Source organism: Gopherus flavomarginatus, chromosome 5 (assembly GCF_025201925.1).
Source record: "Gopherus flavomarginatus isolate rGopFla2 chromosome 5, rGopFla2.mat.asm, whole genome shotgun sequence".
NCBI lineage: Eukaryota > Metazoa > Chordata > Testudines > Testudinidae > Gopherus > Gopherus flavomarginatus.
This window is the reverse complement of record NC_066621.1, coordinates 144,461,542-144,484,741: the sequence shown is the minus strand read 5'-3', so window position 1 is coordinate 144,484,741 and position 23,200 is coordinate 144,461,542. Positions and strand designations below refer to the sequence as shown.

Here is a 23,200-nt window from a genome sequence, read left to right as displayed (position 1 = left end):
TAACAGATGTATTGGAGCATGAATCCGACGAACTGGGTATTCACCCATGAAAGCTCATTCTCCAGTATGTCTGTTAGTCTATAAGCTGCCAAAGGGCTCTTTGCTGCTTTTACAGATATAGAGTAACATGGCTACCCCTCTGTTACTAAAAAAGGTAAGTAGTTTTTCGTGATGAAACAAAATTGCTGTTTTTGTGCATCAAAGAAAACAACAATTTGAAAGGCTCAAAAATGAGTTATTGCAAAACCTTATAAACTATATTAATTTCTCTTATAAACCATTGGACCAGCTCTTGAGGACATGCCCGTGGCAGATCTTAGGTGGATGGCATCTTGGATGATCCCATAGAATTTTCTTCTTGAGTTTTCTCTGATAATTCCTAGTGGTACAATGGACCTGTGGAATTCCTGCCGGTGGAATGGCGTCTGGATTCTTTCTGAAGAATGTTGCCAAGCAAAATATCTTGTAGAGTTTCTTCATATAAGTTATTGAGTAAATTACTTAATACTTTAGGATGGACAGTCCATCCATCCATCTATTTAATATATCTATCATTGTTCATCTCTTCATCCGACAGCAAATCAATAAAGTAACCATTATGCCTCTGACTACTAGGAAAAGAGAAGATAAATTACATCAACCAAAAGTCAAGAAAGGAACCCCATCCGCTTCTACCTCGATCTTTTGTTTTTTCAACAGAGAGCATAAAGTGAGCCTCATTCTTCCATCCCCTTAATGTAACTTATTTCATCATTTTTTCTTCTTCTGTAGATCCTTCTTGGAAGATAAGATCCAAGAAGAAAAACAAAAGCACATGGGAAGAGTGAAGATATTAAAGTGGGGGTGGAGGAAGGGAGGGAAGCAGAAGATAGTTCTGCTTCGAGGCCTACAAAGCCTGTGATTACATTCCATTTTGTGGGAACGGGCCGTAGATTGTTGGCATCCTTTCAAGATTCAGTCCCTGGCTATGTCTTTTTGAAGATGGATGAGTTTTTTCCTGACTCAGCTCTGCCTCCCTAAACTGTTGCCCATTCTCTCTTGGGTTCACCCTTTTGAAAGGCTATGTGGATGTAAGTTTTGGGCTCATAGATCACTTTTTGTTCTTTGGGAAACCATAGATTCATAGATTCCAAGACCAGAAGGGATCATTGTGATCATCTAGTCTGACCTGTATAACACAGGCCATAGAACTTCCACCAAAGAATTCCTAGAGCAGATCTTCAGAAAAACATCCACATCTTGATTTAAAAATTGCCAGTGATGTTCCAATGGTTAATTACACTCACTTAAAAATGTTTACCTTATTTCCCATGTGAATTTGTCTAGCTTTAACTTCCAGCCAGAGGATCATGTTTTATCTTTCTGTGGCAGACTGAAGAACCCATTATCGAGTATTTTCCCCCCATGTAAATACGTATAGACTGTAATCAAATCACCCCTTAACTTTCTTTGTATTAAGCTAAATAGATTGATCATCTTGAGTTTATCACGATAAGATATGTTTTCTTCTCCTTTTAATCATTATCTTTGCTCTTCTCTGAACCCTCTCCCATTTATCAGCAGCTTTTTAAAATTGTGGACACCTGAACTGGACACAGCATTCCAGAAGTGGTCACATCAGTGCCAAATACAGAGGTAAAATAACTTCTACTTTTGGCCATAGTGTTGCAGTGAGCTCTGATTATGTAACAACCCCTCCCCCTCCCGCTCCCAATCTTGTACAGATTCACTGCTGCCCAGGATAGCGTTTCCCATCCTGTACATATGGCCTGCATTCTGTGCTATCCTGCCCCCAATTTACCAAGCCATCCAGATTGCTCTGTATCAGTGGCCTGTCACCCTGATTATGTATCATTCCCTCGGTTTGTGTCACCTGTAAACTTTATCTATGATGGTTTTATGTTTTCTTCAGTCCATTGATAAAAAGGTTAAATAGCATAGGATCAAGAACCAATCGGTGTGGGATCCAACTAGAAACCTAATCCCTTAATGATATTTCCATGTTACATTTACGTTTTGAGACTATGAGTTATCCAGCTTTAATCCATTTAATATGGATTAAAATTAAAATATGGTTTAGTATCATTTTTTTGATCAAGATGATGTATTCTGTACAGAAATCTAAGCGTATTAAAACAACATTATAATCTTTATCAACCAAACTTGTAATCTCATTTAAAAAAAGATATCAAGTTAGTTGTACAGGATCTGTTTTCCATAAATCCATGTTGATTGGCATTAGTAATTACCTTTCTTTAATTCTTTATTAATCGAGTCCCATAACAGCTGCTCCATTATCTTGCTTGGGATTGATGTCAGACTGACAGGCCTATAATTATCCAGGTCATCCTCTTTGCTCTTTTTAAATATTGGTACAACATTATCTCTCTTCCAGTCTTCTTGGACTTCCCCAGTGGTCCAAGGCTTATTAAAAATCAACATTCATGGTCTAGCGAGCTCTTCAACCAGCTTCTTGGATGCAAGTTATCTGGACTTGCTGATTTTAAAAATGTCTGACTTTAGTAGCTGCTGTTTAATATCCCCCTGAGATACTAGTGGAATGGAACGAGTGTTATCATCATCATATGATATGACTACACCATCTGCTTTTTGAAGTCCATGTTCTTAGCACAAAGGGTTGTACTACTTGCCCATAAGTACACAGTGCCTTCTGATGCCTTTATAGGGCTACCAGTGGATATGGTGCCACATTCTTCATTTAAAAGTTAAAGAAACTGCACTTTTAGTAGCGTACCTTCCTCTGGCATAAGGTCTGTTACAGACCTCATGCTGGTGGTGTAAGTAAGTTATAGCTGGAGGGGATCTACTTTAACTTCTTCCGAGGCTGGGCAACCCAGGAACAGGGAGACACAACTGCCCCCTGTGGCATGCACTCCTACGTAGCTGGAGAACTAGGGCTCTGTTTTCTTTGATCAGCTAAGCAGAGCTGGCTGGAGAATGACAATTCCATTTCATAACAACTTTCAGACATTTGAAATTTGTTTTTATTTTGCATTGGAACAAAACCTATTGATCATTTTTGCTAAGTGGAATTGCCTAAATATCTGTTTTCAGATGAGAGAGGTCACATTTTCAATTCAGGCTGGGTCTTCTGTGACCAAAATCCAGCTGAAAGGCTTCCTGTCTACAACTTCATAAAAATCAGTGTATCCCCGCAACATGTTTTTGCTTTGACAGAACAGCATATTTTGACACTAAAATGTTTAATCACAAATGTTCTGACTAGCTCTTCTTCTAGAGTGAGGCTATTCTTTCTCCTCCTCTTTAATCACTTGATCAACCAGCAACAGGGTTGCATATTCATTAACTGGTAAAGAAGATAAGTCAGGGGTCTTTGATTGGGAACCTTCTCTGCTTCTATTTTCACGTAGTGAATTTTGGTTCTCTTCTTGTTCTGTTTGCAAGTACAGTTTTCTTTTGAGGTAGCCTTGCTGGCGTTCGTTTCCTTTTCCATTGTTCCCATTAATCCCATAGATTACATTTGTCTAGCTGTTTAAAGGGTTGAGAAACTTGTCTAGCTTTAACTTAACTTTTTGTACAGTTTGGGTTTGTCCATAAGTTTTAGGATCATCTCCTCCCTTTCATCCAGAGAGAACTACTCGGCTAGATTTCTGATCTCACAATGTGTCAAAAGGCTGTCCTTTTAATCCTGGGAAATGCCAGTCTGTTCCTGGGTCCTCCTCTTTTATACTGTAGCATCATGATCTTGAGATGTGTTTGCAACAGTCCTCAGACAGAGTAGGTATTGGCAGTTCTCTGCCTTACCTTTTGATCTTTTATTTTATGTAGTGAAAACCTCCTCTTTAATATGGCTATATTGGTGCTTCTCATTATATAATGATCCTCTGTGTGGTATTGCCTACTGTACAGATGTGTTGTCAGATGAGGAAAGAGTGTATACAAGAAGGGAAAACTAGTGCAGTAGCTGGTAATGCTGTTGCAGTCTTCTGCTTCCACCATCAATAAAACCTTATTCCTTTCTCTTAAGGTTGTTCTCTCAAGTGATATTTTCCTTCTTATGTTGATCTTTATTACTACTTACTATTTCCTCTTGAAGTTTGTTTACTTATATAAAAGTGGACTGGCTGATTCCTTTATACAGGCCTTGAATTATTATTTTTTAATCTCTTTGCTTATATGTCTTACCATACAGTTTTGTTGTAGGACAGGAGAATAATAGTAATACAGCAAACAGAATTACTCAGAAGTAGATTCTTTCTTCTGAGGACTTGGATTGAGGAAGTGCTTTTCAGCACAAGATTAAAAAAAAGGCACTTCATTAAGTTAATTTTGATTTGACTGATTGAAAGAGAAGTGGATTCACGTCTGTCATTCTTTGAATCAGAAACGAGCAAGCTTTCATTGGTGTAAGATTGTGATGTTGTGGATCTTTTTTCTTCTTTGGGTTAAATAAAGTATTCTGGCTGTTATGGTCCAAAGAATGAAAAGCTTCAGCTTACTGATCTGGATAACAGAACATTTAATATTAAGTCTTGAAACCTTTGGAGAGAATATTTAGTTGCTGACTTTCTATAGTAATACTTTTTACTCATTTCATGACACGTCCAGGTTGACTGAATTTGCTTCCATTACCTCAGTACAAATTTATGTATTGATTGATTTAATTTAGACATCCTGGATGTGGTCTTTAGTCCCCACTGTATAAATGTTAATAGTAATGAGCCAAATAACTTCAGGTACATCTTCCTCAAACAATAGACACTGTCCTTAAATAGTAATTTGCTTTTCATGCTTCCTTTGTTATTTAGGCAAGCATCCATAGATGCTTTGAATTCGGACTGTCCAGTTCTTGGTCCTTCTGAAAAGAAGATAACCTAGGCCACTGTCAATATACTCAATATTTCACTGGATTGTCTTATGTTGATCTTGACGAGCCTCTCTGGAAATTAACCATTGTTAAATAAATTTATCTAAGTCATTGGTTCAAAGATTAGGCACCTTTTGTCTTAGACACTCTGGTCAGCTGTTATCTTCAAGGAGGTGTAGTGAATCTAACAACCTTGTGAATTTCAGATTACAAATATCTTTCTGTGGAGATTTTTCAAACTGTAGCATGCTTTAGATTGATGACCTGTTCAACTCGCTTGTCAGTGGTAAGTAGACCACTGTTCTTGTCCACAAAAACTGAAATATATATGTGGATTGTTATGAACGTGGACATTCAGACATGATGTGAAAAAGGAAATAATGAAAAGAAAATTGAAGGGTGACATGATTTCTTTTCTTCTATGAAGGTGTCACCTTAAAACATCTGAGGTCTAAAGAATGAGAACTGATTAAGTCCACACCTTTTGGAGAACTTTAGAATCTGAAATGTAGAGTATATTTAACTAGACCTTCCACAGGTAGGAGGATCTCCTACAAAGGTGAAACTAAATCTTTGGAGGCCATCTAGCTACAGCAGAGTGGGCATATGTAAATACCATATCGTAAGGAATAATTCAACAGGTTGTTGATAAGGAAGAACAACTTGATAAGATATGATCCTTGTTAAGAAAATAAGGATCAAAAGGATTAGTTCATAGTGGCTTGGCAAGCAGATTGTTTTTATCTGCCTTTTTTGTACTGTAGAATCTATGATTTCACTTTTTAAAAATGTAGAGTCTGGTGTGTGTGGTTGTAAAGAGAACCTTGTAAAGGTGAACTGAGTGTGATGCAGTGATGTCTAAGTCTGCAGATGCCCTGAAACAACATCTCTGAGAGAGAGATTAGGTGACTGGGACAGTGACTCTGAAGCGTAATGATGATTTAAATAGCTATTTTATGGCTGATCAAAGCATACAAACATGAACAATCATTTTGTGAAGCTCTGCACCATCTACTGTGAATGGCATCTTGTTTGGGGTCTTTGAGTGGGCAGAATTTAGGAGAAGACCATTTATTTTTTTTCCAGTTTGATCCCTGGATTTTGAAAGAGGGAGTGGGACCATATCATTTAGATTTGCAGTATTCAGCCTTAGTTTTCTGACAAATGGGAGCAGTACAGTAAGACCATTGAAACCCACACTAGATGCATCTTTTTTTAATGGATAATCTTTCTTCTATCACCAGAATTAAGATGCTTGTAAAATAAGAGGTTTAGACATACAAATGCTATCATAGTTTTCTAAAGTTGGGGAATTTAGCTAGAGTGGGGATTGGAGAAAAGGAATTTAAACATTTCCCTGTAAGGTTGTAGACCCTTACAAAAAATTGTACTAGTGCAGGAGAACCAGGAAGTGAAACACACCTGTAAATGAATTGTTCTAATTTTCTAAATTGAGTGAAATCTAAAAATTATAAATAAATGCAAATGGTGAATGTGAAACTAGATTTTAAAAATTATTTAAGCTGTAATATCACCACCTTGGATTAATAATAGAGATTAAAAAAAAAATGTGGCAGAGCCCTCTTAAATTATCACCACCAGAGGTCCTTAAATGACATGTCTTTTATTGATTGCTTGGTTAGCCTTGTGGGCTCTTTAATTTCCAATATATATAAAAAGACAAATGCCCCAGTACCTGTGAATATTTGATCATTCCAAAAGTATTTGTACTGGCTTGCCAAGAGAGAGCGAGCAAATTTTTTATTGCATATTCTTTCTGTGACTTTTACACTAGCATTAAAAATGTATGAGCTCTATGAAAAAAATGAATATAACACGCAATCCACTGGATAGCGTACGTGCTTTCTGACTTCCTCTCTGAATCAATGGTAACCAAACCCTGAAAATGATTGCACTTAGGATCTTAGAGCAGAAATTCCCTGAAGTACAATTTCTACTTTGAGTTTAGCAAGTGTCTTGTGTGGACAAGCTTTCTGCACCTTGAGATCAGTCATTGTACTGTGCGTGATGCGGGTGAAGTAAGAAGCAGGTTAGATTTAGATTTGTTTCAGGTAGGTCCTAGATCTGGACACTTTAGCTGGACTCAGGAATGGATGATAGAATCAGTGATATGGCAGTTTGACTGTGCACTTGGCTCTGCTGAAAACTTAATGTGACCCCCAACCCTGCAACCCTTGACTAGTAGGACTTCACCATGGGAAACTGTCTTTATGCCTATTGGTACTTACTTACTTTGTAATTGATGTTTTTATGGAAAATTTTCCTGAGGAGGAGTGTTAATAGTATTGTCTGCAATTATGTGATCAAATGGGGACAAGGAGGTATTTGAGCCTTCTGCCAAAAAGAAGAAAAAAGACAGGAGAAGATGAATATTTTCATCTGTTGGTTTGTATTTTTCTAGACTAAATTAAAGAACTGGGTGAGTCAGTGAGGCCTGGGACAGAAAAATGATATGTGGTTGGCTCTAATGGAGTAACTTTATTGACTCGTATAATAAATCCTTCTTTCAGGTCAGATTTCTAAATGATGAGGTTTAAGATTTATAATCCCAGGTCAGCCAACTAAGAGGCTCAAACTACAATGTGGAAAAAACCCTTTTAAATCTTCTTAGTAGTTTGTCAAAACAAACTGCAGTGCATTGAGAGAACCCAAATCATTGGAAGCGAGACCCCCTTGGAAACATTGTGTAGTTTTGCTTTAGTAAAAATTGTTCTATCTTCATGGCTCACAAAAAGGAAATAAACCATACAGTGTCAAATTCTACAGGAAATGCTAGATATTGGGTATCTATATATATATATCTGTACCTTGATACCCATCAAGCCTAATCTTGATTCAGGGGACACATTTCAATTTTGGTCACTTCCTCTCTGGGGTTAAGTTGTACCATCCTTTCTCCATAGCCCTACAGATAACAGTACAGTTATCTATCTACCTGCTAGTCTTGTCTCACTGTTGGTCATATATGGAGGTTGTGTAAGAGAAAGATTCAGCACATTCCACTAAATATACTAAGTGAAAGATTACCCATCTACATTTGAGTGATAGAGTGAATGCTCTCTTTGAAGATGACTGACAGCCTTGGAGATTCTTGTAATGGTTTTTTAAATTAAAAAAAAAATCTTAAAGTACAGAAAAATCTCCTATCACTTACCCATCCTGAACAAGGGGATAAGGCTACATGAAAATACTTTGATGAAGGAAGTTCACTTCAAATTGGATGACTTGACTTTTTTTTAATAGCTTTTGATGCAGAATGAGTATATTTGTTAACAAGAGGCCTGCAGCCTCATCATGCTTCCGTAAGCTTGTTTGATGTGTTTAAATAGCCCCGGTGTATACTTCATTCTCTACTAACCAGCTTCACTTTGCATGGAGGAGGGACACTTCTCCTGCATAAAACCACTAAAACATAGACTACGTAAATAAAAAAAAAAAAAGACTGTTTTTTCAGTATCGTGTCAGAGGTCTGAATTTGAGTCTCTTAACTTTGACCTGTATTTATGTCTTGGGGCCACAGTGTGCTCATGTAGGAACACCCACAGTCAATTTGGAACTGAAGCATAACAACATCCAGACCTCTCATAAGGCCAGAAAGGCACGACTTAATACATTATTTTATTTAACTTTTGGAATATGACTAAGTGCCTAGTCCATAAATTAAAAATCATTATAGGAATATAAACAAAGGGCTGCCCATAAATATCTCCTGAGCCTACAGTCTCCTCAGTGGCCTTAGAGAAGGGAAAAAACATGAGCTTTACAGTGTGCATGGAAAGTCAACAAATTTGAGGTCTGGTGGACTCGGGTTGGGGTGTCTGTCCCAAAACTGAGAACCCCTCACATAAAATGCCATGCTAGCAGCTCCCCCTTTTATATTAAGGAAGCCTCAGCTCGCACACCTTTGTTGAGCTCAACTGTGGCAGTTTAATCACTGTGAGAGAGGCAGTCTTTCTGGTAAGCAGGTCTCCTAATCACTGAGGGATTTATAGGTTAAAAAACAGTATGTTGAACTGAGGATAGTAATTGAAAAATGAGGGAAGGCAAAAATCCTTAGAGAACTGAGTGCCACTCCCTCCCTGGGTGGAAAAGTAGTTTTGTTTGTGCTTGTAATTCTAATTATACCACTTTACATGATTAAACAAAGCTAAAATTTCACATAACAAAACCTGCAAGTTAGTGCAGAGAGTGCCACTGCAGAGTTGTAGTTTAATGTAACAATTATGTATGAATACATAAAACTGCAAGGTTTTGAGCTACAAACTCAGAATTGCCCGAGTACTCCAGGACAAAATGGGGCCCGCTGAAAAGCATAACAGGCAACCTGTTGCAAAGTAGTGCAGTGTTTTTAATGTTTTCTGTTTTGGCTTGTGTAACAGCTTTAACTTTTCATAGATCTTTTAATAAGAATTTCGCTTATCTCCATGATCTATAAATCCGATTGTATCAAATGATTACTTTCACTTTAAAATATCTGGATGATTTTTATTTTAACCAAAGCAATTTGCTTGATGTTTCAGAGGTGGATTTTCATCTCTGTGTAATGGAGTACTACTTTTTTAATGTTTTCTGTCTTTAATAGGTGAATGTCTATGTGCTGGGAAAAACATTCCTTCTGCTGGCCAGAGAGCTCTGCATAAATGCTCCAGCTATAGGTATTTGTTTTAAGAGTTGGCTTTCAGTACTTGAGTATACTTTACCATAGTTTCACAATTGCTTTTAAAAAGGTAAAAAAATTGCACAGTACAGTATTAAAGGGGCGTTTTAAAATGAAATTCAGAGTAGTCTAGGGATAAAATTTGACTGTAACTGAGCGGAAGACGTCATCTTAAAATAGAGAACACAATAGTGGGACTGCTGTTGAATGCATGTAAGCTTGACTGTTTTCTTTTCCAGTTAAATATGTCATTCTCTGCCTCTTAGTATATGAATAGTGTAAGCCTTAATGAGAGTATGGATTGACTAGAGAAAGAGAGATGCTTATCTACAAGCTTGTACAGACCTGTCATATTTCAGTTCAACCAAATAAGACACAATGTTAAGTATTTGCTAAATTTACTGTGTAAATTTACCTGAAGCTGCTGCTGTCTGCACTTGAAATACAAGAGGATGTATGGAAAATGAGCTTTATTTGGAGAGAATGTTAGTAAGCAGTTTGCTTAAGCTATTTTTTTAAAAAAGTGGCGGTTGAAATAACCACAGGTTATGTTGTATGAAAACAGGTTAACATATATTAAAATCTGCTTTTTGTAGTAGCCGCTCCAGACAGCAGTGTATGCATGTTACATTTCAGTACTTTGTCAAGCCTGGCAGACTGTGAGCCACAGAAAACCTTGCTAACTACAGTTAAAGGGATTGGTCCAAAAGGACATCACGTGACTGTCACCCTCCTCTTTTGTCTAGTATTTCTTCAAACTCTTAACAGCTTTTAATCTGCATCGATGGACTGAGAGATTTTATCATCAACGAACAGGCAACTTCAGTCTACTTATGGGTAGCTATTGAGGAGCACTTGAGAACATTGCTCTCCCTGGAAACTAAGCATCACCTGTCCAATTATTGAGTTCAGTGATCATGGAGTCCAGGTATCATGTGACAATACACAGCTATCAGCCAAGTCACAGGGCCAGTTCACTCTGCATATCTTAATACTTGATGAAAAGAATATTCTCCCTCTGATTTTTGCAGTGGAAATCCAGCACTCTCAGTATTTTGCACTGCAGTTTCTAAAGACAGAACTAGAAGTCCTGTATTATAGTTTGTATTTGAATTGAATTATGTTACAGCAGCCAGTCAATACGTGGCTGGAAAACAAAGAAGGTTTTAAACTAAATATTACTGGTACTTTTTACACCAGGAAAAAAATCTCTAATCTCTGTTCTGTAATTTTTCCAAGGTCACTGCTAAAAGGATGAGAAAAGGGTACTGCTTATAGTACACAGTAAATATTTTCAGCTGCCCTAATCTCTGATAGAAAAAGCTACTTCAGTCATTTCTGTGATCTGTATCCTCAGATTTGCTCAACAGGTGTAAATAAGTGATAAAATACTTTTGAGGAATTATTTCACCCGTCAGCTGTAGAAAAAAGCAAAGAGGGTGCTCTGGGTGTGCAGCCTGTTTAGATGGCTTCCTCCCTCAGAAGGAATTTTAAATGTACTATTTAAGATTATTTTTACCAGACTGTATCTCTCTCAAGCTAGCGTCTGAATTTGGGCAGTTTAATTATTGATATATTTCAGTTCTTTGCTCCTTCAGTGGATTTTTTTAATATATAGAGATATATTAAAAAAAAAACACCACAAATTTAAAGGTGCATTTAAATGGGGCTTAGTACTGTAACTTTTACCAAATCTATATAAAAAAAGAGTCAAAGTTTTTACTTCATACATTGGTTTCTAATTATCTTAGTCCACACACAGTTTCTGTACCAATTTAACAAATCTGTTTTTAACTGTGTGTAGAAAAGGGCCTAGACATTAGGCCAGTCTGTTGCAACTTACTTGAAAATGGGACAGATGTCAGTTTAATCTAAAGCTTCCCTAACTCCACAAAGAGCAAATGCAGTAGCTGTAGAGAACTTAATCTGAATGAAAGCTTGTAAGGTTTCAAATAAAAGCTTAGGATATGTTTTTAAATCACTTTACTGTCGCTCAAACCCTTCTGCTTTATCACGGAAGTTTAAGAAGATGGTGCTTCCTTATACATTACCTCAGAGAAGGGAAGAAACGGTATAGTCTGCCTGTTTGTGGAGAGCTTTAGTTACCTTGCAAAGCAATCTCTATATTTGTGCTGATAGTTATGCCTTTTATAGACAAACACAGTAGTCTGAATGTTCTGTTTATCATTTTCTTAGGAGTCCCACCACTAAACTGTACTACAGATATATTAACATGGACAGTAGCCATAAAATCAGCAATGATCAAGTACACAGGTTTTAGGGCAAGTAAAAATGTTTTCTATTTCACAGATTCATAAATTGCTCTAGTTTAGAACATCCTGCTTGAATCAGCTGCAGTCTGCAAGTTAGTTATCTATATACAAAATAAATGCACAATACGTGCAGAATTAACATTTTTCTGCATGTTGCAGTTTTAATTAAGTCAAATATCTTATGAATAAATAAAATAAGATTAAATTCAAGAGCATTCCTTCACTTATTTTGATAGCTGGATGTAATAGATAAGTAAGTAGTGTAACATTCCACACTGCTGTAGAGTTTTGTAGTAATCAAAACATCCTTTAGTGTGGAATACAATCAAAGTGAAATGCATCATGCATAGAAAATGAGTTCAGGTATTTGTCCTCCTTGTACTCCAGTTCCATTGGTACTATCTGAGGAGCACTGGAATTGGAATGTTACTTTTCCACATTGTACTTCAGTCATTCCCTCTTGCCCAAAATAACTAAGTTCATTGCCATCAAGAATGGCACTTACATTGTAAAATGTGTCTTGCTCAACCTGCACAGGGTGTTCAAACCACACAGAGAAAGTATTACTGGATCCATCAGAGGTGAACTTTGTCAGATTTTGAGCAAGAACAATTCCTAGACGCTTAAGTTCAATTTTGACGCTGTATTCAGCTTTACCACAGCTTGACCCATACAAGCCTAGTCCGGCTATGAATATCCTTTTATCTACAGCAAATTGAATACTGTCACAGCGACCTCTGTACCTCCATTGGTTACTACGATATGCAGAGGATTGAAATCGATGGCATCTTTGAGGTACAAGTCCTTTTCTTTTTGTCAGTGGAAATTCTAGCTTGGGTTTATTTGCAGCTGTATACCACAAGAATATATTATGCGTTTCCTCAAGGGTAAGGATGTCAGACTGAGCAGCTCCATTGGCAAACTCCTCCAAAGTCATAGTTGGAATCCGCACCAAATATAAAGCTTTTCCTAATACATTCCTCTTGTTCCTTGGTGTAATTGGTAGCCCTTGTCTTTTGCATTCAGCCTCTGCCCAATTAAGAACAGCCTCAAAAACTACCACCTCCTTAGTGTTTAGTGCTTCCCTGGTTACAATGATCTCTAATGTTTGTTGATCAATTTCACAGAAGCCTTCTGACTTCAATGCCATTTCTGCTTGAGCATCAATTACTTCCCAGCAGCGCTGCGTCAATTCTGGCTCCTCAAAGAGTCTGCTCTGAGACAGCAGAACACAAGCATTTTTAGCCTCTAAACTAGTCTCCAGAAAATTGACGCAAGCCTTTGCTAAGGCTGGGACGATATACTTCTTGGCAGCATACAGAGTAGCAAGCACTGTGTCAGCTTCCAGGTCAATCTCATCACTATACATATACCTAAACAGAATAAAAAACAAGTATTTTTAAAAGCGACATAAGCCGTGAGAGATTAAGCTACCATTGTCATAACTGACAAGTAGCAATTTGACATTATTAAATGTGCTGACAAATGTTGAATAAAGCATAATATATGTATGCGCCTAGGTGCCATTTAAAAGATTTTAAAGATATTTATAAACCACTTTTAGTCTCTCCACAGGATGTGCGGACTTGTAATGACCACTTACTTTAATAAGATTAGAAAGGCTGCAGGTTCCACATCTGGTATATGGATTTCAGATCTGACCTCTGCAAGATCACCATAAAACATAGCATAGAAGACAGAGCTACCAACTGCCAAAACATACTGTTAAAAAAAACAAACAAAAGTATGTCTTTAGTACATAGCTGTAGTAATTAAATATACTAGCTGATAGAAGAGATACTGGGGGAAACTTAGAAACTTCAATTCAAACAAATCCCTTAAACTGTCCCATTATAATTAAGATATATAAAGGTATTTCTTTGGAGATAAGACAAAATATCATAATTAGACAAGTGTAACTCCACTACCCTAGCAGAAGTGTTTAAAAAAAAAAAAAAGCTGCACAAACCTTATGGGCAGGAACTTTCTTTGATGCCCCCAGGGGGCCTACGATAAAATGTACATCAGCCATAAGTTCGTTATTGAACATCAATGCGTTCCTGAAAGTAACAGGAAAGGAGAAACCAAATTAGATTTGCCAAGTTTATCACCTGATGCCACAATGCAACCTAATGCTACATAAATAGAGACCTGGTTTCAGTACGTGTCTGCTTCATCCCCTTGCTACAGCTTGGCATCCCCTTGTGCAGTGGGACACAGCAGGATACTTTCTTTTACTGTGGAGTAGGTGGCTGCACAAGTGAGTTGAGGGCAGAATGTGGCCAATATGCAGTTGCAATACTTGAACTCCCCTGATTGCAGGGGGCCTGTGACTGCCAGAACTCGCTGTTTTTTTGGCTTGGGGAGCCACACCTTCTCCTCCCACCCAATCTGGGATGGCAGGGCTGCTCATTGCTAAACAACCCATGTTCCCTGCCTTTGCCACAGAAGGGGGATGGCTGTGGGAATGGCTCCTGCCCTGTAGTTCTCCTGCAGGGTGGGGGGGCAAGGACTGCCCAAATTCTGTGCACTGTGGCTGGGCTGGCTCTTACCTCTCCCGCAGGGTGGGGTGGAAGGATTGCCAGTTGGAGCTCTCCAAATTGTTGTTGTTCAGGTTTTGCAGTTGTGGTGGTGGCGGCGGCTGGGCACTCTGCTGAAGCTGAAGGGCGTTTTTCTTGCTATTGGCAGCAACAGTGGCAGCAGCAGCAGCGTTATTACTGTTTGCAATATTGGTGTTAGCGCTGGCAGGGTAAAGCTCTGCAGCCATCTTCTTCTTTAGGGACAGGGGCACTATTTCATAGCATGCTGGCACCTTGCCGTTGGACCTCACACTCTTTTTGGACTTCTTTAAGGTCTCTGGAAGCAGAAGAAAGAAAGTCAAACACTTCATGATCCTGCCATTGAGGCAGCCATGGGGCAGTGGCATGAGCAAGAGGACAGCTATTCTAAAGTCAAGTCCCACTACCTGGATACTTATGATTTTAAACTGCAGCTTTTGCTCAAAAGCCCTCAGCACCTTTTCTAGGGAGCAGAATGGTGCCGTAGTGAACGAGTGCCAGTGCTCACCTTTGCTTGAAGGTCCCAGCCTCAAGACCACAGGCAGGATTGCAAAGGAAGACCCCAGGAGGGATACAGGCAAAGAGTTTCCCCAAAAGGAGGAGCAGCAGAGTCAATCCACAAAGCCTCCAAGAGTTAAAGCCCAGCCCGCGCTGAGCTGCCGCCAACCACTGGATCCTCTTTGAAAGGCGACTCGGATCCTTCTTCCGGGCAAGGGTTAAACATCTGCAGAGAGACCAGCAAGTTCCCAGCCCCGGTTTTTATCCAAGGGCCGAACAAACCCTGCCTGCGGTCTCCAGTCCACGCCGTGTGATTCCTCCGCACGGGAGGGGAGGCGGCCGCTGTAAATCCCGCCGCGCTGCCCGCGGAACGAAACTTTCCCAGATTCAGTCCTGCTCTGAGCAGATGCCCCCGGGGCCGGTGTTTGGGTCCGCGCCCCGCGCAGCGACCGTGCGTCCGAAAGGCCAGGGCCGCTCGGCACGTCTCCCCGGCGATGAGCGGGCGCTGCCCTTGGGGCCGCCTCCCTGCCTGGTTGTGGTTCTGCAGCGGGGCCGGGCGCCCGTGTCCTCCCGCCTGTGCGCTGCCCCCTCCGTGTGTGTGTCCGCTTCCCTCCGCCTCCTGCCTCAAATAGCCAGCCGCGGCCCCGCGCGTCACGCCCGCCTGCTCCAATGGGGAGGCCGGGCTCCCTCCCTCCCTTCCCAGACAATATGTCATTCTTCTCCGCTCCCTCCTACTCACCAGCTCGCTCCCCCCCCAGCCGCTTGGGAAAATTACAGGGAGCCAAAATCCACCGCCCAGGAAAGGCTGCAACGGAGCCAAATGTACCGATGCCTCAAATTCACCCCCAGAGGCGGGGGGAACCTCACACTAGCAACCCCCCAGCCCCGGTGCAATGGGGACTTACCCCGCCAACTTCTCTCAGCCCTCTGCAGAAGTAAACCCAGCCCCACGGGCGATCCGCAGTCTGCGCTCAACTTCCCCGAGAGAGCCCCCAGCTGCAGCGTCTCCCCCTCCCGAGAGCAGCGCTCAGCTTGGCTTGACTCGGGCTCTGATGCTGAGCCAAGGTGAATCAGGAAGGCAGTAAACAGATGGGGGCAGAGCTGGCGATCGGAGCGACTTTTCTTCCTGAAAGCCTCCCTCCTCCCCCCAAACCCGTGCACATAGAGCCTGCGAGGCTGTTGTTTGCTTCCCGATCCCGGGCATTACTTGCAGCATACGAGCCAGTCTGACATGTTGCAGAGTGGGAGCCCTAGCAGGCAAGGCAGAAATGCCACGCAGAGGCACAGCAGCACTGCAGTTTGGGACGTAGCTGCTGCCCAGCAGCGGGGGAGCTCTGCAGAGACCCAGCCTGCCCTAGACCACCCAAAAAGTCGGAGTCACTGTACCTGCTACCCTCACCAGGCGTCCCTTCGCCCACACCGAGCTGGGAAAGTTTGCACCGCAGGCTGCTCCGTGGAGTCAGAAGCCATGATTATGGAAATGGTTGGGAAGACGGGAGGGGGCTGGGTCTGAGATCGTGTTTCTGTGCAGCCAGTCGTTCCCAACCGGACCGAGGGAGGGCGCCCCAAGGCTTTCTGCAGCCGCCTTTCGCGCAAAGTTGCTTGCTGTCAGGCCCCTTCTCCCTCCAGGGTTTGAACTTTTCGGAGCAGCAAGAGCACAGACTTTTAAAACTAAGTTGTCCCGCTGGTAAAAACAGTGAGGGATAGTCAGGATGCAAGTCAGCACTGCAGCAGACACTTGGGCTACATTCCGGAAGCTGGAGTATCCTGCACACATACAGATAGTGTAAGGGGGGGTTGTAGCAGGAAAGGCAACTGTTGGCTTTCATTTAGGCGCTTTCATTTAGGTGACCGCGCCAGGATTTGGGAGGGCGGCAACTCGGTGGTGGTGGGGTCCTTCGGTGGCAGGTCCAGGAGCGAGTGAAGGACCCGCCGCAGAATTGCTGCAGAAGACCCAGAGCGCGGAAGTGCCCCAAAGACCTGGAGCACGGAAGGACCCCCCCGCCACAGAATTGCCACCAACGACCGGGAGTGCGAAAGGACTCCCACCTAGGGCGCCAAAAACCCTGGCGCTGCTCCTGACTGTTGGGCTTTATCTTAAACCCACAAACCTGTTGGTTGTTTCCCCAGCGACAGCCCCACCCATCATCCTTCTGCACCTTGGGGTTTTACGCTCTTGCTCCTGATGAATCTCTGTTTACCAGTGTGTAACTTGCACCACTATTGCCATCACCTCTGAGTTTGATTTCTAGCGTTTTGCTGGATTATAGTTTTGCCGTATTTTCTGTGGGTCTTTTGTAGGGGGTGATAGAGGAGCAGTCATTTCTGAACAAGGCCTGTTATTAACCTCCTGAAGCGTACTGTATTACAGTAACTATTCACACACCGCACATTTATGCCCTGTCTTGTTTTATATGATCCAGTGATTCTTGCTTTCTTGCTCATAATGATGATTTTGAAATTTTGTGGCCACCTCGTTTTTCACCCAGACATTTATCTATTTTGATGGATACTATTGAAAGCAGAGGTGTCACGACAAAGGTAGGATAGGAAGGAAGGATATTGGAAACTTTCTGAAGAGTGACGTTCTTTCTGAGTGCACATTGAGTAGTAGCATAAATAAACATAACTACTAGCTTTCACCCTGATCCTGCAAGCCGTTCGGCTCAGAATGGCCCTTGCAAATGCATGGAATTTCCCTGAAGTCAATAGGGCTCTGTATGGGAGCAGAGTTCTGCCGGCCTGGAGCTGTCTGCAGTATCTATGCATTTATTTAAAATGAGTGAAAGAACCACAGTATTCTGCTTTTAACTTAACTTTTAAAAAATGTGTCAGCTTGTTTGCATCCAGTTAAGCAGTTGGTTTTACATTCATCCTAGACCTACATTTAATTCTTATACTCTTAATATTGCATTGCAGCCATTTACAGTCTGCCGGTTGGTGGAGAGCTTCTTTTCATTTTTTATTTTTGTTTGTCATTTGCATTTACTACTTTTCAAGAGTCCAATTGTTTTGTTAGTTTAAAGATGTAAATTAATAATGTGTAGCACAAACTTGTTTCTGTCAAATGATCTGTGGGCATGAATGCCAGCAGAATTTCCTGAAAAGCTACAATGCAAATGTTCGTCAGTTCATAGAAATTATAGCGAAAAAAAGCTTTGAAGAATTTAAAGTAATAATAAATTCCTCCCCTCATTTGAGGCCTTGACTTTGAGGTGCTGAATGGCCTCGGCTCCCATTGAAGTTGAGCCCTTTTGTATGAACCCTGCCAAGTGAACTTGAGAAGATTTTGAAATAGTCAGCTCATTTACCGTAACGTATTTGGTGTTTTGGAATAATGTAAAATGGAAATTGGAAAATGTAAAAAGGTAGAGAAATGAGTTTTCACTTTAAAGGGTCATTATGTTTTGCTGGATTATGAGTTGAAAAGTTTTTTGTTAAATATGGAGTTTTTTTTAAAATGAGACCATAGTTTTGAAAGAACTTTATAGAGCTGGCGGTGTTTTTTTTTTTAACTGAAGGATTTGAAGGTAGATTTCCCTGGTATATTCTTTCAGACAATCCAGTTACTTTTTGGTGATAGACACCTTAAAATACATTAAGTTAAATAGGCATCTCTGATGTTAGATGTGATATGGATGATGACTGGAGAACAATGGAAATGATTCTGTTTCCTTACTAATTGCCTTTAGAGAGTTAATATTTCTATTGTTTTATTTATAATCATTTTTACTAGTTGATTCCATTTTGTAATTTCAAAATTATTTCTGAGAAATACTTATGTTTGGAAGTTTTTGCTTTAAAGTAAAATATGCAGTCTTTTAAATGGAAAGGCTGGGGAGTCTGCCGGTGTGTAGTACAATCTTGCTCATTGAAATTGGCAACAGGATATCCATTGTTTGAACTTAGTAGTAAAATGTAACTGGTTTGATTAATTGCAAATCTGTAAGACTATTTAAATGAATGTTTTCAGCAGAAATACCATCTTTATCAGTTGAAGTGCCCAAATGGGGAATCAGCTAAGGAAATTGAGTTGAGTGTAATAGTTAACAGTTTACCATACCCCATAGATTTTGGATCAAGTGATAAGAGACTGCCAGGAAATGAGAAATTGATACCCCGGAAAAAGAGAGTAAACAAGTATAAAGCATAGCTTTTAAAAGATTCTTTTTGATAAACTAGAAGTTGGTTTAGGTAAACCAGCCACCCATACAGACAGCTTTTTGCTGTTCTATTAGTCTATAGATGAGAACACCAAAAATTGAAACTATCTTATACACAGAGGGGCAGATACTCATTTGGTGTAAATTATTTTAGCTCCATTGAAGTCAATGACATTTTACACCAGCTGAAGATCTGCTCCGGTGTGCCTGATAAACTTTTTGTATTGCTGGAGTATGACTCTGTGAATATGGAATTTTGATTAAGGAACTGTAGCTGGTTAAATTTGGAGATGTGTAGACTTTTGGTAGTAATATTTTATTCTTAAACAGATTAATTGCATTTCAAAGAGTAATTTACAATCAGGTACGGAGACACATAAGTTAGTATATATGTTACTATATCGGTGAATGTTAAAAAGTTTGAATCTAAATTATCCCTCAGTCCTGCAAATGCTTGAGTTAACACGTGTGGAGTCACCCATTAATGTCCATCATATGCATAAAGTTAGGCACATGCACAAGTCATTGCAGAACTGTGGCCTAAAAGTACTGTATATGTGGAGTACACCATGGTGATACTTTAAAAATGTTGAACTGTAAAGCAAAAAAGGATTAGTGTGTTAGCTGCTAATTGGTACAGAGGTTAAAAAAGTGCTTCTAAAGAATAACCAGGTCAAAGGATCCAGTCTCCATTTTTTTTGTTGTAAGAGTTTTTTGTTACTGAGATACATAGCAAATCAACCATGGGATGTCTGTGGTAGACTTGTTCTAGGTGCATGTTTCAAAAGCTAAAAGTCAAGATTAGAAATAATTGTATCTTATTATGTTGCAGATCCATGTTTATATATTCCTCGTTTTGCACACATGCTAGAATTTGGAGATAAGAACCAGAAGGTATCAATGACAGCTCTAAGATTATTACAGAGGATGAAAAGAGACTGGATGCACACAGGACGCCGGCCATCGGGGCTCTGTGGAGCAGGTAGATAAAATCTTGTGTAAATTGTTCAGTGCACAAAGTGCCAATCTGATGTGCTATATAAAAAAGGCTCTGTTTTGGGGTTTAGCCACAGATGGTGACTTTTCATCTCTTAGCTGAGAAGTTATTAGATGCCCTTTGCTCTTATGCCCTAAACGTGCGGAACCATGTTCAGATCCAGCAACTTCTTCATCCAAAGCATGCTAAGATTTTTGTTCCAGGCCCTCATGTTCTTGCATCTTGTTTACTCTACCCTTCTCTCTGGTATCCTATCACTCACTCTAATATCTGCAAAATACAGTTGCTAAGATTGTCTTCCTTGCCTATTGCTCTGCCCATGTCACTCCTTCTCACCTGAAATCCCTCTACTGGCTCTGCAAATTCAAGCTTTTTGTCCTCACCTTTGAAGCCATTCATTAACCTGCCCCTGCTTTCTTAATGACTTTTATTCCCCATTGCATAGTTCCCATCCCCTCTAACTTGCCAGTGATACTAACTTTGACTTACCTTTTCTCCTCTTTTCCAACAAATATCTTCATGCATTTTTTTATGCTGCCTCTCATGCATGAAGTGCCCTCCCTGAACTAATCGATAAGAATGCTACCTTTTCCTCCTTCACACTTCTCTGCAGGAGATCCATTTATGCTCTAATACCTACAAAAAAAACCCAGCAACTTAGGTTAGGTTGAAGCAGCAAAGAATGCTGTGGCACCTTCTAGACTAACAGACGTTTTTGGAGCATGAGCTTTCGTGCGTGAATACCCACTTCCTCCGTGGGATGCATCTGAGGAAGTGGGTATTCACCCACGAAAGCTCATGCTCCAAAACCATCTGTTAGTCTATAAGGTGCCACAGGATTCTTTGCTGCTTTTACAGATCCAGACTAACACGGCTACCCCTCTGAGGTTAGGTTGAGTAAGGGATAGCTGATATGGTGAGGGTATCAAGAAGCTTGTTTGGTTGCATAGATTATCTGAACTCTTTGCATTATTTGCAAATTTTAAGTGAGTACATATGTAAAAGAAAGTATTTTTGCAATAACGCAGAACGCACAGATGTGATCCACATGGTCTTCTTGGTACTCTCACCCTCTCTTTTACTGTCTGTGACACTTGGTTTTGTGTCGTGTTTCAAATCTGAGTGTAAACTTTTTAGGACTGGGATCATGTTGTCCTCTGCATTGGTATATCATTTAATACCATGGAGTCCCGATTCCATAAGCCTTTGGGTACTACCAAAATACAAATAGTAATAATAGGAAATAATCTTTTGCTGGTGCTGACAACTACCTGGATGGGTTCTGTATCTTATTTTTGGCTTCTAGTAAAGGTTCTAGGAGAGCAATTTATTGATGAAGACCAGATTGCTATTGGAAAAAAATTACGTTCTTTTGTGTTATATTTGAGTAGCTCACTTTGGCTGTAAAACCCAACCAAAGCACAGAATTTTGCACAACACATTTAGCCGGCTTAATTTTATTGAGTGGGAAGCAAAGTTTGTACAATTCAATGTAATCACCTGAATTCAAGTATACATCTGAACGTTAGCATTTGCTGTTCTTTAACTGAAGTTGAGAACAGAGATAGAGTACACTTGTATGGCTCAGTGGTTTCTTCTTTCCTTTGCTTTGCTTTGCTTAAATACCTTTGTCACTGACTTTCTCTGCTCATTCTCTAGCTCTTCTAGTGGCAGCAAGAATGCATGATTTCCGACGTACTGTTAAAGAGGTTATCAGAGTGGTCAAGGTTTGTGAGTCAACGTTAAGGAAAAGGTCAGTGGAGTTTTACTGTTTTAATCTTTTACTTAAGATACTGAAGAGTAGTAAGTTTATGCAGGTGAGAGAGAAATTGATTATTTTTCTTTGTAGAAATTCCAGGAACTATGAAAGTAAAAACTTGGTTTGCAGGTCAACTTTAAGTAACATTTCTTGCTATTTGTATAGCATTTTCCAACTCCAGATCCTCAAAGTGCTTTACAAAGGTGAGTAAGAAGCATAATCACCATTTTACAGTTGGGGAAATTGAGGCAGAGTTAAGTGATTTGGGTAACATCACACAGGATTTATGTGGCGGAAATGTCAGCAGTGTTCTTAACTGTGCAGGTGGAGTAAATGATTGATCTGCAAAGCTGTGAATGCTGTGGGTTTACTGCATTAACCCAGTATTTAGTCCCTAGTGTATCCTGGTTTTTTGTAACGGATAATACACACCACTTTACAAAATTCGTAAAATTTTCTGTAGAGTCCTGTATTTTTAGTAGCACAGTGATGATGATGAAATAGAACTATGGCCTGAGCATAATAAAAACCAGGCTTGTAAAACAAGGTGCCAATTTAATTTAAGGTCGCAAGTGGTTGTGACCAGAACCTGAACACGAAAATTTTCCATGTAACTTTTTGTCTTTTAATTTTGAAGACACTATTCTTTTAAAAATATTTTTGGACACTTCATATCAAGGTAAGTAATTGGAAATCAAAATATTAAAAGAAGGACATAATCTAAAGAAGACCTAATAATTGCTTACATTTTTCATTAATGAGTAGGGCTGTTGATTAATCGCAGTTAACTCACACAATTAACACAAAAAATTAATTGCGATAAAAAAATCATGTTTAATTGCAGTTTTAATCACAATGTTAAATGATAGAATACAAATTGAAATGTTTTAAATATTTTGGATGTTTTTCTACATTTTCATATGTATTGTATTCTGTGTTGTAATTGAAATCAAAGTGTATATTTTTTATTACAGATATTTGCACTGTAAAAATGATAAACAAAAGAAATTGTATTTTTCAATTGATCTCATACAAGTACTGTAGTGCAATGTCTTTGTTATGGAAGTGCAACTTGCAAATGTAGATTTTTTTTTTGTTATATAACTGCACTCAAAAACAAAACAATGTAAAACTTCTGAGCCTGCAAGTCCACTCAGTCCTACTTCTTATTAAGCTAATTTCTAAGACAAACAAGTTTGTTTACATTTAAAGGACATAATGCTGTCCTCTTCTTATTTATAACATCACCTGAAAGTGAGAACAGGCATTTGCCTTGCATTTTTGTAGTTGCCATTGCAAGGTATTTATGTGCCAGATATGCTAAACATTCGTATGTCCCTTCATGCTTTGGCCACCATTCCAGAGGACATCTTCCAAGCTGATCACATTTGTTAAAAAAGATAATGCGTTAATTAAATTTGTGAC

General features: G+C 39.7%; 2 protein-coding genes across 6 annotated transcripts in view; one reads left to right on the top strand and one right to left on the bottom strand.

The window, feature by feature from the left end:
* The window catches only part of BRF1 (BRF1 RNA polymerase III transcription initiation factor subunit), a 268,924-nt gene that overhangs the window by 98,336 nt on the left and 147,388 nt on the right, over positions 1-23,200 (top strand). Inside the window, exons 5-7 of one of the 2 annotated variants that reach the window (XM_050952602.1) lie at positions 9,453-9,525; positions 19,852-20,001; positions 21,676-21,769. In XM_050952602.1, coding sequence (XP_050808559.1) covers positions 9,453-9,525; positions 19,852-20,001; positions 21,676-21,769 — 317 coding nt within the window. Of the gene's footprint in view, positions 1-9,452; positions 9,526-16,763; positions 17,398-19,851; positions 20,002-21,675; positions 21,770-23,200 lie in introns of those variants that run through there. The other variant, XM_050952603.1, reaches the window with a different exon arrangement.
* Positions 11,496-16,642, bottom strand: BTBD6 (BTB domain containing 6). 4 transcript variants are annotated; one of them, XM_050952623.1, is made up of 6 exons: positions 16,243-16,642; positions 14,867-15,082; positions 14,353-14,656; positions 13,770-13,860; positions 13,404-13,522; positions 11,496-13,173 (listed from the first exon to the last, which is right to left on the bottom strand). In XM_050952623.1, the coding sequence occupies exons 3-6, from the start codon at positions 14,565-14,567 to the stop codon at positions 12,141-12,143; spliced, it is 1,458 nt and encodes a 485-aa protein (XP_050808580.1). In that variant the 5' UTR covers positions 14,568-14,656; positions 14,867-15,082; positions 16,243-16,642; the 3' UTR covers positions 11,496-12,140. The 4 variants fall into 4 exon arrangements, with proteins under 4 accessions (XP_050808580.1, XP_050808581.1, XP_050808579.1 ...); XM_050952624.1 differs by lacking the exon at positions 14,867-15,082; XM_050952622.1 differs by lacking the exon at positions 16,243-16,642 and having other exon boundaries at positions 14,867-16,233.

Bases quoted from the DNA above. Each gene is read 5' to 3' on its own strand.
- BTBD6 (XM_050952620.1), bottom strand. From the start codon at position 14,726: ATGCCACTGCCCCATGGCTGCCTCAATGGCAGGATCATGAAGTGTTTG. The intron at 13,861-14,352 runs GTAAGAGCCAGC...TGTTACTTTCAG, and splicing joins CACCCCACCCTGCGGGAGAG to GAACGCATTGATGTTCAATA. The intron at 13,174-13,403 runs GTAAGTGGTCAT...TATTCTGTTTAG, and splicing joins GCCTTTCTAATCTTATTAAA to GTATATGTATAGTGATGAGA.